General features: G+C 42.1%; 1 protein-coding gene across 1 annotated transcript in view; it reads left to right on the forward strand.

Annotated features, from left to right (window-relative positions):
- Nucleotides 1–15,122, forward strand: part of LOC112081112 (ecto-NOX disulfide-thiol exchanger 2-like) — a 23,678-nt gene that overhangs the window by 2,366 nt on the left and 6,190 nt on the right. Inside the window, exons 2-3 of the mRNA XM_024147155.1 lie at nt 750–981; nt 12,291–12,503. Coding sequence (XP_024002923.1) covers nt 750–981; nt 12,291–12,294 — 236 coding nt within the window. The 3' untranslated portion in view covers nt 12,295–12,503. The remainder of the gene's footprint in view (nt 1–749; nt 982–12,290; nt 12,504–15,122) is intronic.

Below are 15,122 nucleotides of genomic sequence, written 5' to 3' on the forward strand. Positions count from 1 at the left end.
AAGCTTTAGACTCCAGCTATTAGACCCCCTCTATTAGACCATCTATTAGACCATCTCTTACCCCCTCTATTAGACTCCCTCTATTCTACCATCTATTAGACTCCAGCTATTCGACTCCAGCTATTAGACTCCCTCTATTAGACTATATCTAAGAGAGATGACAGAAAGAGAGATAGAGAGAGAGAGGAAGCAGAGAGAGAGAGAGAGAGAGAGAGAGAGAGAGAGAGAGAGAGAGAGAGAGAGAGAGAGAGAGAGAGAGAGAAGAGAGAGAGAGAGAGAGAGAGAGAGAGAGAGAGAAGAGAGAGATGTGTGCTAGGGTGTCACTAGGAGACCAATAGTCTCTAAGTCTTTTCTATGAATTAGTTTAGAGAACAGAAAGATGTTTACTCCAACCCAACAAAGCTACTTAGCGTGGATGCAGCTGTGACAGAGGAACCACAGATTTAAAAGAGGAGAGCCTCAGAGGGATGGGAGCGATGGATGGATAGATCGTTCAACCCAAATGGAGGATGAGGATCAGGAGAGAGATGCAGGTGTCTGATAGAAGCGGTTTGTGGGTATTTACGGCGCTTTATCGCCCTGCACCTGCACGTAGCAGAGTGAAATGTCACTCGTGATGTTACCAATTGGTTCTAACGTCTCTCTCTCCTCAACCCCCTCTCTCTCTCCCCTCCTCTCTCTCTCTCTCCCTCCTCTCTCTCTCCCCCCCCCTCTCTCTCTCCCCTCAACCCCCTGTACTCTCCCTCCAGGCTACCGTATGCGTCTGGGCTCCAGTACAGACAAGAAGGACACAGGGCGGCTCCATGTGGACTTTGCCCAGGCCAGAGACGACTTGTATGAGTGGAGTGTCGTCAGCGCCTGTATGCCAGAGAGGAGAGACACCGCAGGAGGATGGAGGAGGACCGTTTCAGACCCCCCTCCCCTCCACCCATCGTCCATTACTCAGACCACGAGTGTAGCCAGTGGGCGACAAGATCAAAGGTGGGGCTCAAATTCCCAGGGAATACACACATTCAGTACACACAGATTCCCGCAGTACACACAGATTCCCGCAGTACTCACAGATTCACGCAGTACTCACAGATTCACGCCGTACCGCAGATTCACATAGTACAGACGAAACAATACAGAGACAGACTCTCAAACAAAGAAACACAATACCCAAACACTAACTAACCTCTCCTTGGTCTATCACAGTGGTCCTCTTCTGGGTTAGTTTTAGTGTTGGTTGACAAATCTCCCCTGACACATGCAGAGCTTGATGTTGTCTATCCGTCTGAGTATGAATCTGTCTCTGGGTTTAAAGAAGCTGTAGACTCAAAAGCCCCATCTTCTCTGAGTGTTTGACTGATGGTTTTGTGCGTGTGTGTGTGTGTGTGTGTGTGTGTGTGTGTGTGTGTGTGTGTGTGTGTGTGTGTGTGTGTGTGTGTGTGCATGTGCGTGCGCGTGCACATGCACATGCATTTGTGTTTAAACACAGGCTTGACTACTATAATCTGCTGAAGTACATAAATATCCACTCCCACAACTTGTACTTAAATATTTGTGAATGTGAGGATTCCAGTAGAAAAGTGAGGCAAAAAGAGGTAATCTTGCTGCTATCTTAGCCCTAACACCTTGACAATTTCTCTATTAACTATTACGAAGAGCAGTGACCTTTAACTGGCTTAGTAATGAATGTGGCTGCTCCACATTCAGTTTATCTGAGAAGCTGATATATGTGTCACGCCTGCTCCCACTCCCCCTCTCTGGCGCTCGAGGGTGCCAGGTGGCCCATCATTACACACAACTGTCACCATCATAACACACATCTGCGTAATATTGGACTCACCTGGACTCTTTGTTGATTGCCCCTCTATATCTGTCTGTTCCTCAGTTTGTTCCCTGTGTCAGCATTATTGTGGTTATGTTTCCCCTGTCCAGACGCTGTCCTTGTTTGTTTTATGTTATTTATTAAATGTTCACTCCCTGTACTTGCTTCTCGTCTCCCGGCATCTGTCCTTACAGAATGCTGACACCACAATGTGAGGCATCAGGAAAAACATTTTTGTTTTTGTTTTTGTTGCTGGCATCGGGTCCGGGTGCCGCTGTCGGAGGAACCGGCAGTGCCTCAGCTGGCTCGTTGGGCTCCCACGCCTTAGCTGGCTCATCAGGCTCCCATCCCACGTCATGCCTCAGCCGGCTCATCAAGCTCCCACGCCTCAGCTAGCTCGTCAGGCTTCCACGCTTCAGCTGGCTCATCGGGCTTCCACGCCTCTACCTGCGCGCCAGGCTCGCCCAGGTGGGACGCCAGGTGGCGCCCCTAGAGGGGGGGGGGGGGGTACTGTCACGCCTGCTCCCACTCCCCCTCTGTGGCGCTCGAGGGCTCCAGGCGGCCCATCATTACGCACACCTGTCACCATCATTAAGCGCATCTGCGCAATATTGGACTCACCTGCCATTACCTTTTTGATTGCCCCTCTGCTCCTCAGTTTGTTCCCGGTGTCAGCGTTATTGTCGTTATGTTTCCACTGTCCAGACGCTGTCCTTGTTTGTTTCATGTCGGTTATTTGTTAAATGTTCACTCCCTTTACTTGCTTCTCGTCTTCCAGCGTCTGTCCTTACAATATGAGATGCCAGCCAGGCAGCAGCCTGGTATTTTAGTATGCACACATATCCTCAACACATTCATAGGTTGCACGTTTCATCACAATATTGTTTGGGATGTTCATTTTAGGACTGATGCCAAGCTGAGCATTCTACATTCTACTAATGCAGTCTTAATAGGTGTTGATTAAGATTTTGTCTAAAGTGCATTACATACTGTTGCTTGGAAACAATGACATTTCAAAACGAGGCAAATATTTATGTCGCCAGATTGACTTTAAATTCAGTATAATGTTAGCTAGCTAACTAAGATTGTGGGGACAGCACCAAAAATGTTGCTAGCTAATGTTAGCATTTCTAGCTATTTCTGACTAACTTTGCTAGCTCATGGCAACATTGGCATCTCTCTCAAGTAAAATTGATGACATCATAATGATGGCAAAGTTGTATTTCCTGGACACTAAAGTGTAATTTTAACTAAACAGTCATTATCCCCCAATCAGCATTGACTTCTTATGGCTGAAGTCCCGGTAACGGGACCGATATGACAACAGCCAGTCGAAGTGCAGAGCGCCAAATTCAAAAAACAGAAATCTCATAATTAAAATTCCTCAGACATTCATGTGTCTTATAWCATTTTAAAGGTAATCTTGTTGTTAATCCCACCAAAGTGTCCGATTTCAAATAGGCTTTTCAGCGAAAGCACTACAAACGATTATGTTAGGTCACCACAAAACCACAATAAGCATAGCCATTTTTCCCAGCTAAATATAGCTTCACAAAAACCAGAATAGAGATCAAATTAATCACTAACCTTCGATTATTTTCATCAGATGACACTCATAGGACTTCATGTTACACAATACATGCATGTTTTGTTTGATTAAATTCATATTTATATCAAAAAATCTGAGTTTACATTGGGGCGACTAGATTCACTAGTTGCAAAAACATCAAGTGACTTTGCATAGCCACATCGTTTCAACAGAAATACTCATCATAAATATAGATGATAATACATATATACACATGGAATTATAGATATACCTCTCCTTAATGCAACCGCTGTGTCAGATTTCAAAAAAACTTTACGGAAATATAAACCATGCAATAATCTGAGACGGAGCTCAGYTGATTAGCCAAATTAGCCACCATGTTGGACTCAACAGAAACCAGAAAATACATGATAAATGTTTCCTTACCTTTGATGAATTCATCAGAATGCAGTCCTAGGAATCCCAGGTCCACAATAAATGCTTGATTTGTTCGTTCATGTCCGTTATTTCTGTCAAATTAGCTACTTTCGAATTGTTTACCAAAACCCTAACCAAAGTCTCAAAGCGCGACCACTATAACGTGACGAAATGTCCAAACATTCCGTTACAGTCAGTAGAAACATGGCAAACMATGTACTGAATCAATCTTTAGAATGTAGTTAACATACATCTTGAATAACGTTCCAACCGGAGAACTATAACGACTTCAATTGAGAGATGGAACACAACTGCCTCTCACGTGAACGCACGTGTTGAATGCATGGTCACCTCATGGGACCTCATACTAAATTCTGTCTCATTCGACCCCCCTTCACATTAGAGTCATCAGACTTAGTTCTGTTGATTGCTGACATCTAGTGGAAGCCGTAGGAAGTTAAAACCTATCCACAAGTCTCTGTATTTTGAATAAGCCCTTTTGAATAAGCAAGGGCATTGAAGATGAAACGTGGCTGGGTCTTTCAGCATGACAATGATCCCAAACACACCGCCCGGGCAACGAAGGAGCATTTCAAGGTCCTGGAGTGGCCTACCCAGTCTCCAGATCTCAACCCCATAGAAAATCTTTGGAGGGAGTTGAAAGTCCGTGTTGCCCAGCAACWGCCCCAAAACATCACTGCTCTAGAGGAGATCTGCATGGAGGAATGGGCCAAAATACCAGCAACAGTGTGTGAAAACCTTGTGAAGACTTACAGAAAACGTTTGACCTCTGTCATTGCCCACAAAGGGTACAAAGTATTGAGATAAACTTTTGTTATTGACCAAATACTTATTTTCCACCATAATTTGCAAATAAATTCATAAAAAATCCACAATGTGATTTTCTGGGTTTTTTTTCTTCATTTTGTCTGTCATAGTTGAAGTGTACCTATGATGAAAATTACAGGCCTCTCTCATCTTTTTAAGTGGGAGAACTTGCACAATTGGTGGCTGACTAAATACTTTTTTGCCCCACTGTACCTCCCTAGCTGATAGATGCATTATACATTTTGATAAGACACTTAGCTCCCTAGCTGTATAGATGCATTATACATTTTGATAAGACACTTAGCTCCCTAGCCGTATAGATGCATTATATATTTTGATAAGACACTTAGCTCCCTAGCTGTATAGATGCATTATATATTTTGATAAGACACTTAGCTCCCTAGCTGTATAGATGCATTATATATTTTGATACGACACTTAGCTCCCTAGCTGTAAAGATGCATTATATATTTTGATAAGACACTTAGCTTCCTAGCTGTATAGATGCATTATATATTTTGATAAGACACTTACCTCCCTAGCTGTATAGATGCATTATATATTTTGATAAGACACTTAGCTCCTTAGCTGTATAGATGGATTATAGGACATTGTAAGTGATAATGTCTATCAGATGCCACAGCCTCACAGCTTAACGCTAATTTTGTCCAAATATGATATTCTATTGGGCCCTGGTCATTGTCAGTGATTGACAAGTGTAGATATTGTATGTGTATTGATAATGGACCTGTAGTTGGTAGGGAGGACTAGTGACTGTGGAGAGCCTGGAAACCTACATCATTCTATAGATACAGACGAACACCTCAGGGACCTCTGGTTATGACACGTTATGACAGCTTGGTTTAATATTGAAAGCAGTGATGGATTATTCATGCAAATCATCTGACAGACCTGTCTGTGTGTGTTTGTCTGTGTATGTGTGGGGGGGGGGGGATCAGAAACACCTCAACTCTTTCTCCATTTGTTGTCGTTATCTTCCATTCTGTCTTCTTTTCAGTCTCTCACACATTCCCTACCCCTCCCTTCCTCCCTTCCCCTCCTCTCCTTTACCATTCCTTCCCCTCCCTCCCTTCCTTCTTTCCCCTCCCTTCCTACCGCTCCCTCCCTCCCTGAAACATGATCGTCACATTGCTTCCATTCGTTCACTGGTCTCTAGTTAATGGAACCTTCATAAAAGAAGTCTCCTTCCATTGTAAATGTATTTTCTCCAGTGCTGCTCTGAATGTTAAAGTGACACACCTTTGATCATTCATAACGTGTCCATGAACGTATGGCATTGGGTGTAACAGGCTTCGGACATGAGGTCCATACAGCTAGCTAAGTTAATAATAGCTAGCCTAGTTCTGTTAGATAATAAAAGACACAGCTGAAAAGGTGTCACGTTCATCGTAATGTGGAAGAGAGGAGGACCAAGGCGCAGCGTAAAGTGAATACATTCTTCTATTTATTTAAGAAGAAACACTAACCAAACTAATACAAAACAACAAAATGAACGTGACACTATATATAACAGTGCAGACACAGGCAACTAACACATAGACAATCACCCACACCCCACAATGACAAAACAGGCTACCTAAATATGGTTCCCAATCAGAGACAACGACTAACACCTGCCTCTGATTGAGAACCATATKAGGCCAAACACAGAAACAGACAAACTAGACATACAACATAGAATGCCCACTCAGATCACACCCTGACCAAACAAAACATAAAACATACAAAGCAAACTATGGTCAGGGCGTGACAAAAGGTTTTGGAGACGCAGGTCATCTGTTTTACAAAATTAATAAGAAAGCCTGTTACCCTTGAAATATGCAAGGCTATCCGGCATAACAAATACATTGATAGCAAGCCAGCTAGATTAGCTAGCTAGCTAATATTGAACAATATTTTAGCCGGTAAGCCAAAAAGCAATTCCCATATGTGTCACGTGTGCTCCCTCTCCGGCCTCGAGGTCACCAGGCTGCTCGTAATGGCGCACACCTGTCACCAGCCTTACGCACATAATGACACTCACCTGGACTCCATCACCTCCTTGATTACCTGCCCTTTATATGTCACTCCCTTTGGTTTCTTGCCCAGTCGTCATTATTCCTGTTTCATGTCGGTGCGCTGTTGGTGTTTCTTGTTTTGTTCATTTATTTATTAAATGTATTTACTCCCTGAACTTGCTTCCGCACATTGTTACAATATGTTTTCTTCTTCTCAAACATGGTGTATTTGTCCTAAACTCCAGATCAGGGTTCCCCATTGTGGATTTATCCCTCTCCCCCAGGTTTTCTGAGCAAAATAATAATAATTTTTGGACATAAAATACTTTTAAAACACCAGGAAATCAGCTCCAAGTGATTTTAATTTAAGAAATCTGTTCCGAAGTATTCCCACGCATAATAGAGAGACACGTGATCGTATTCAAGGTTAGAAATTATGATGTTTTAGTCAAACATTATATCTGTTTGGGCATTTTGCGGTCAATTTGCAGTCTACAAATTATTTCTAATTATGTTCCGGCCCCCTAACCATCCGCTCATGAAAAAATCGGACCATGGCTGAATCTAGTTGCTGATCCCTGCTCTAGAAAGTCACAAATTGAGTAAAATATTATGTCACAGAAGCGCTATCTTAATTTTTTTTAAGGAAACAACATCTCTGGCTGTTCTCTTGTGCTCATACTATCTTAAATTAGACTACTGTTTAATCCTGTTTAATCCTGTTACAGAAACCTTAGCTGGTCAAATCTGAAGAGTGGGGCTTTCCCCCATATAGAAGTAAGGAAACATCCTTTCAGTAAATCTGTGTTGATAATTGTGGATGTGTTTGTTTCTCACAGTATCAGTAAAGGATACTTGTCCTTCCCCGCCGATCCTCTGGATCTTTAAATAATGTTGCGAAGGTATGTATTTACCATCACGTAAGATTACACACCAGAATCCATCTATTGTGGATGCTCTGACTACTTCCTTTCTTAGGACAGACTCTCTGGCCACTCCAATCATCCAGTTGTCATTGTCTCCAACATCCACCCCCCAGCAGTGACGTACTGAGGTAAACCCCTCAGAGCCCAGGATGATAAAGTATTTTTGAAACCTTTCTGGGTTGTTGCGAAGCTCCTGCCTCCCTCCATCCATTTTTAGACTGGTCAGATCCTCAGACAGGATCGAGAGTGGGGTGTGCAGTGTTTGGGTCCACAACCACCGGAGTGTATCGTATAATCCCCTGCATCTTCTCCCAGACTCTGAATTTTAGGTTGCCTAGGTGTTTGACCAGTCTATCAGCACTCCTGACACCTCTGGATCTTTAGGTGTGTTCTGTGCTCTTTCACATATTGTCTTAAAGCTCTGCAGGCATTTCAGGTCATTACAATAGAGGAGAAGTTGGAAGCTATGTACTTGATGGTGTCTGACAGAGATGACATCACTTTACTCATTCCTTCAATCCTCTCCTCCATTCCTCTATTCTTCTCCTCTTCCTCCCTCAGCCTGGCTAGCCTGGCCTCCTCCTCCTCTCTAAGGAACTGGTGCAGCTTCTCAAACTCCTCCTTTATCATCCTCTCTGTCTGTTGAGCCTGGGTCTTGATGTGATCAACCATCTTTTCACTTGTATATTTGTATTCAGTGTAAGAGTCCAATTTCTCATGCAACACCTTCAGTGGGGTATTTATCTCCTCCTGTTGGAGACACAACCAAAGACGAATCAGGGTCATGATACAATGTTGTTGTTTTTTACTATGGGGCATATCTTATTAAGACTGGATTAGGTTGGCAAGGATGGTCTCTAGAGGACCTCCGTCTGCAGACAGGACAGTTCTGGGACCCTCCTGACCTCCAGGCCTCCTCCAGGCAGGCCTTACAGAAGCTGTGGCCACAGGCAAGAATGACAGGTTCCTTGGAGATGTCACAGCACACAGGACACGACAAGACCTCTTCTAGGGGAGAGAGATTGCTGGTCGCCATTGCTGTTTCAAAGCTGTGTGCCGTGGTGTGAGCGTATGTGTGCGTATCAAAGGCTGTGTCAGGGCAACTCTATCGAACAATATACTATAACTCTCACTTTCACAAAAATGAAACAAATTTGACTTTATAAATGAAAAAATAAAAGCAAAACAAAAGCAACATAAATCTACACTTAGATTCCTTTCAGCAGCTTTACCTAATGCAGGTATTAGAGACGATACGTAATCTTTCAGGGAGGATTGGAATGGTATTTCCTCATTGCTGTCGTGTGTGTATGAGTGTGTATGCGGGTGGTTGGGGGTTTTCATAAGAGGGTGTGGCGAGGCAGACAGGCCGACAATCAGGTTAAACAGGGTCAAAGGTACGAGGGGGTGGAGACTGTTTGATATGGGGAAAACAAAGTGTGTGTGTGTCAATGAAGAGGCTTTGTGGACCTCATATATACAAGGGACAACAATGCATTTCAGGCTAAAGAAAGCCCCATTAACTGACTAAGATGGCACTCAAGCAGGTTCCATTTTATTTTGTTAAGATAACACTACTGTAACAAAATATTTTGTTCATAGAAAGTAGAGCTTATTGAGTTTAGGACAGATACATCATTCATTGTTTTATGATCAAGAAGTAGAAAACGGGCCTATGGGAATTGGTTTTGACTAGTTAGCGGCTAGGGTATTTGTAAATATACTGTAGCTAGCTAAGCTAGCTGGCTTGCTAACAATGTACTGTTTATGCAGAATCACCTTGCCTATTTCAAGGCTAACAGGCTTTTTTATTAATTCTTATAATCTTATAAATCTTTCCTTATCTAACAGAACCAGGCTAGCTTTTAATAACTTAGCTACAGTGGGCTCCAAAATTACTGGCACCCCTGACTGGCAATGCACAAACAATACTTAAAAAAATATAAACAATATAATTATAGAGATAAACTAAAAATACCAACATGAGAGAAATACTGTACTTTATTAACATTTCAATGGAACCCACCAAAATCATGTATTGATTTAATTATAAATCAATGTCCTCCAAATCAAGGTTTCACAATTTTATTTTACTAGGCAAGTCAGTTAAGAACAAATTCTTATTTTCAATGACGACCTAGGAACAGTGGGTTAACTGCCCTGTTCAGTGGCAGAACGACAGATTTTTACCTTGTCAGCTCGGGATTTGATCTTGCAACAAATGCATTTTTCCCCCAGGATAGGGAGGAGGATAGTGAGAGAACCAACAAAATCCCCAAGAATCACTGTGAAAGAATTGCAGGCCTTGGAGACATCTTGGGGTGACCAGGTTTCAAAAAGTACCATCAGACGCCACCTCTACAACCACAGGCTCTTTGGAAGGGTTGCCAGAATAAATCAATTTCTGACTCCAAGACACAGACGCAAGCGTTTGGAGTTTGACAAACGTCATTGAAATTATGACTTGGAACAAGGTGCTCTGGTCAGATGAGACCAAAATTGAACATTTTGGTCAGATACAGCATGGGCATGTTTGGTGTCGAAACAGAGATGCATACAAGGAGAGGCACCTCATACCCACAGTGAAATATGATGGTGGGTCAGTGATGTTTTGGGGTTATTTTAATTCCGGAGGTCCAGGGGCACTGGTTAAATATCAGGCAATTTTGGCTGACAATCTGGTTGCCTTTGCCAAGGTGCTCTGGTCAGATGAGACCAAAATTGAACATTTTGGTCAGATACAGCATGGGCATGTTTGGTGTCGAAACAGAGATGCATACAAGGAGAGGCACCTCATACCCACAGTGAAATATGATGGTGGGTCAGTGATGTTTTGGGGTTATTTTAATTCCGGAGGTCCAGGGGCACTGGTTAAATATCAGGCAATTTTGGCTGACAATCTGGTTGCCTTTGCCAGAAGGCTGGGACTTGGCCGTAGGTGGACTTTCCAACAAGACAATGGCCCAAAACATACCTCAAGATCCACACAGAAATGTTTCTGTGACAACAAAATCAATGTTCTGCCATGGCCATCTCAGTCACTGGGCCTCAATCCAATTGAAAACCTGTGGGATAAGTTGAAGAGGGCAGTTGATAAGCGGAAACCCAAGAATGTGAAGGATCTTGAAAGGATCTGCATAGGCTAATGATCCAAAATCCCTCCAAATGTGTTCCTTAACCTTGTCAAACATTACAGGAAAAGACTCCATGATGTTATCCTTGCCAGAGGTGGTTGCACTAAGTACTAAATGAGGAGTGCCAATAATTATGAAACCTTGATTTTGGTGAAATGTGTTTAGTATTAAATAATTGTATGATTTTGGTTGGTTCCATTGAAACATTAATAAAGTACAGTATTTCTCACATGTTGGTATTTTGAGTTTCTCTCTATAATTATATTGTTTATATTTTTTAAGTATTGTTTGTGCAATGCCAGTCAGGGTGCCAGTAATTTTGGAGCCCACTGTATATGTATGGTATTGTATCGTATCGTTTTATGGGCTCTTAACCAACCGTGCTATTCTGTTTTTTAACATTGTTTGTAACAATTTCTACTGCTTGAGTGGCAGCAACTGTTCCAAGAAGAGGTAACTTGATGTTTCATGATCCTGCTGTCCACTCTCCATCCTTGCTAGTCACTCTTCAAGTGATTCCATGCGTAACATGACCATCAGTGTTATGTCATCCTTTTAAAAAGCTTTGGTGAAATGTATGCATTGTGATGTGATTATAATCAAAGCAGTAATTATATACATTTGTTACATTCAGTGAAGTTGACTCCTTATGGGTAGTTAAACCAAACAGATCCCAAGCTAAGCAACACTACTGKAAATCGGACTCCGGTAACTATCTAGCTAGCTACCCCTCAACAAATACCAGCATGATGTTTTTCCTCTAAAGTTTTCCCCAAAGTTAGAAAGAGCTTTAAAGTTCTGCCTGTGAGTATAAAGTTTCAACTAGTTTCAACTATACAAAACAAAAATATAAACGCAACATGTAAAGTGTTGGTCCTATGTTTCATGAGCTGAAATAAAAGATCCCAGAAATGTTCCATACGCAAAAGAAAAGCTTATTTCTCTACAATTTCGTGCACAAATTTGTTTACATCCCTGTTAGTGAGCATTTCTCCTTTGCCAAGATAATCCATCCACCTGACAGGTATGGTATATCAAGAAGCTGTTTAAACCTTGTACTGGAGACAATAAAAGGCCACTCGAAAATGAGTAGTTTTGTCACACAACACAATGCCACAGATGTCTCAAGTTTTGAGGGAGAGTGCAATTGGCATGCTGACTGCAGGAATGTCCACCAGAGCTGTTGCCATAAGCCGCCTCCAACGTCGTTTAAGAGAATTTGGCAGTACATCCAACCGGCCTCACAACTACAGGCCACGTGCGGTGAAGAATATTTTTGTCTGTAATAAAGAACTCATTCTGATTGGCTGGACCTGGCTCCCCAGTGGATGGGCCTATGCCCTCCCAGGCCCATCCATGGCTGTGCCCCTGCCCAGTCATGTGAAATCCATAGATTAGGGCCTAATGTATTTATTTAAATTGACTGATTTCCTTCTATAAACTGTAATTCAGTAAAATATTTGAAATTTTTGTTTTTATATTTTTGTTCAGTATACTGTAGTTAAATATGTTTGAAATAAGAACATTTAATGAGGATATTATTTATCAACGTTGTTAGTTTGTGGAGATCGTTTTGTGCAAACTTTCCTTTAACCCTCTCCTCAGATGAGGCAGCGTTTGCGGAGGCGGTACACGTGCTGCTGACCTGGGTGGAACGCGGTGAGGTGAACCGTCGTAACGCCAACAACTTCTACTCCATGATCCAGTCGTCCAACAGCCACATCCGCCAGCTGATGAGTCAGAAGGCCGCCCACGAGAAGGAGTTGGAGGTGGCCAAGGACAAGTTCAAGACCGCCCTGTCTGGCATCCTGGCACAATGTGAGTACACACCAGGCTGACACACACAGAGAACCATGTCCCACACAACAGAGTCAGGGTCAACATCAATTCACTTGTGGCGTTCCCTTTGAGGCAACGTCACATTGTCCCTCTAAACGTTCTCCACCCTCAAGTGATTTTCATGTCACAAGTTCACAAGTTCCAGGTCAGTGCTCCATACATGATGGATCAAATACCCAGGGACATGGAACAGAGATGGTCTTTTCTGCAAACAGACACTCACACACATGCATGGCTGCACACAAACAGAGGACAGCACTTCTGAAGACCCACTCTATGGGATTACTCTTTGTAGGAGTAGATTTGGAGTCTATTAGCTAAAACACGTTAGCCAAAGAGAATAAACCTCACTTCTTCCTTAATACTTCCAACTCAGTTCTCCTATTACAATCTAACTGTTATCCATATTAGGATTGGATTTGGTGCTATCTGACCCAGATCTCACTACCTATGACATCAATTCATCGGTTTCTGCACATCTATCCATCCCCTAGTGTTTTTGCGACTATCATATCACCCTCGCCACTTGAATGGCTATTCTTTAGCCCCGTTACATCCGTTAGTCTTATAACTCGCTCATTATTGACCACACCCAATAATTAGCCTAATTTATGACATAGCCATGTTAATTGACTGTAATGTATTTTATTAAATTCCATGGTGTAAAATAAATTCTCCTTCTGTTCAGTTGTAGAGAGACAGTGTGTCGATACTGCTCTTTGCTTTATCTTGGCCCGGTGGCAGTGTAAAGGAGAATGTTCTCAGAACTGTAACTACCTGTACCTACAAAAGGTGAAATAAAAATAAATAATAATAAATTCCTATTTTATGAATATGTTGTGAAGTTCTGGCCATGTTTTAATCTCCACCCGGCCACAGCAGAAGAGACTTGGACCTCCCTCAAGCTGGTTCCTCTTCTAAGTTTCTCTCTAAGGGGTGTATTCCTAGCCCCTGATTCGATATGGCACGTGCAGTATGCTTTAGTGTTTGGGTTAGGGCTGGGTGTCTGTGGTATCTGTAGTTACTTGTGTCACATCGGAGGAAGATGATGAAAAAGATGATGACTTCATAAAATAACATTGATGAATTGAGTGTCAATTACAGTAGTGTATCTGCGAAATCTATTTTTAATGCTACACAATAAAGTACGAGGGGTCGCATCCGCGATAAAGTTCATCCCCATTTTTTCAGGTTTCCGTAGACACCATTATTATTCTACAGTTTACTTACCCTATAATATCTAAATTTGCTAAATATTTTCCTTGCCCCATACATCCCAGATCTAACATCCCAATCACAACGATCCACGGCTATGACAACTATAAGACAAAAGCACAGTTTAAGAAATGTTTGCAAAGATTAACAAATAAAAAGTTTTCCAAACTAGCCTAGTAGGGGGTTGCTGAATCAGTCCGGAATGACTGTAAGATGCGAGGCTAATGGTAAGCAGGTTAGAAAACTGGTGTGCCTTTAATCGAATGTTCACATTGAATGACCACACACACAAGCATCACAGGGGATGCGGCTCTTGTTGTGTGTAGGCCCTTATTGCTTAGCGTTCTTATACACCCAATACCTCCCTAGCCGATACAGCTAAACTAGGCTTATGTAATTTGATCCGGTTGTAAATTACCCTAACACAACACCGTAAACTCCAACAAACGAGTAGGAAGGAAGAAAAAAAGAAAATAGAACAAAGCGTGATAAGCATGTCAACTAAACAAGCACTTGGATCAGAATTTATAAAAAACGAATACACATCTCTACCAGCTGATTGAAGTAAGTAATTACAGACCATATATTTCAAGGATAGTGCTATTTATCTAATTTAAAAAAGTATAAATAGCAAGCCATACCTTCTGCCTTGCTTGCGCAATCTTTGTTCTCCAAGTCTTTCGCGTTGAGGCTCCGAAGAAATGCCCACCCGGTTTTGTGGCGAGAGCAGCCGTGGGACCAGCAAGCATCTGCTCCCCTTGGCGGGTGGCCGAGAAAATGCCGAGGCGGTGGGAGGAACACCAATGAGAGGAGGGGCGTGGGAGGGGGGCGGCATAGTTTATTGCATACCACATGTGCAAACGTCTACCAGAGCATCGATTCCAGCCAAAGAGCGCTATAACGTAATCACCGCCAAAATAATATTAATTTTTTCACTAATCTTCAGAATTTTCCGATGACACTCCTGTAACATCATTTTACAAACATACATATACAGTTGTTCGAAAAATGTGCATATTTAGCCATACAAACCGTGGTACACAATGAAAATACTAGGAAATCAGCCTCAAAAATGTCTGACGTCATCTTTCAGAGTGATCTAGTTTAATTGAAAGCTAATCATATACTTGACTAAAAAATACAGGGTTGACAGAACGAAAGACAAATTAGTTCTTAATGCAACCGCTGACTTATTTTTAAAAATTATCCTTACTTTTCAATACAGGGTCGCCAAGTTGACGCGATAACAAACAAAATGGCGAATATAGCGTTTAAAATATTTCGACAGAACAACGATTTATCATATTAAATATTGCTTACTTTGAGCTGTTCTTCCATCAGATTCTTGGGCAATGTATCCTTTCTATGTTGTAATCTTCTTTT

Source organism: Salvelinus sp. IW2-2015, linkage group LG6.2 (assembly GCF_002910315.2).
Source record: "Salvelinus sp. IW2-2015 linkage group LG6.2, ASM291031v2, whole genome shotgun sequence".
Classification (NCBI taxonomy): domain Eukaryota; kingdom Metazoa; phylum Chordata; class Actinopteri; order Salmoniformes; family Salmonidae; genus Salvelinus; species Salvelinus sp. IW2-2015.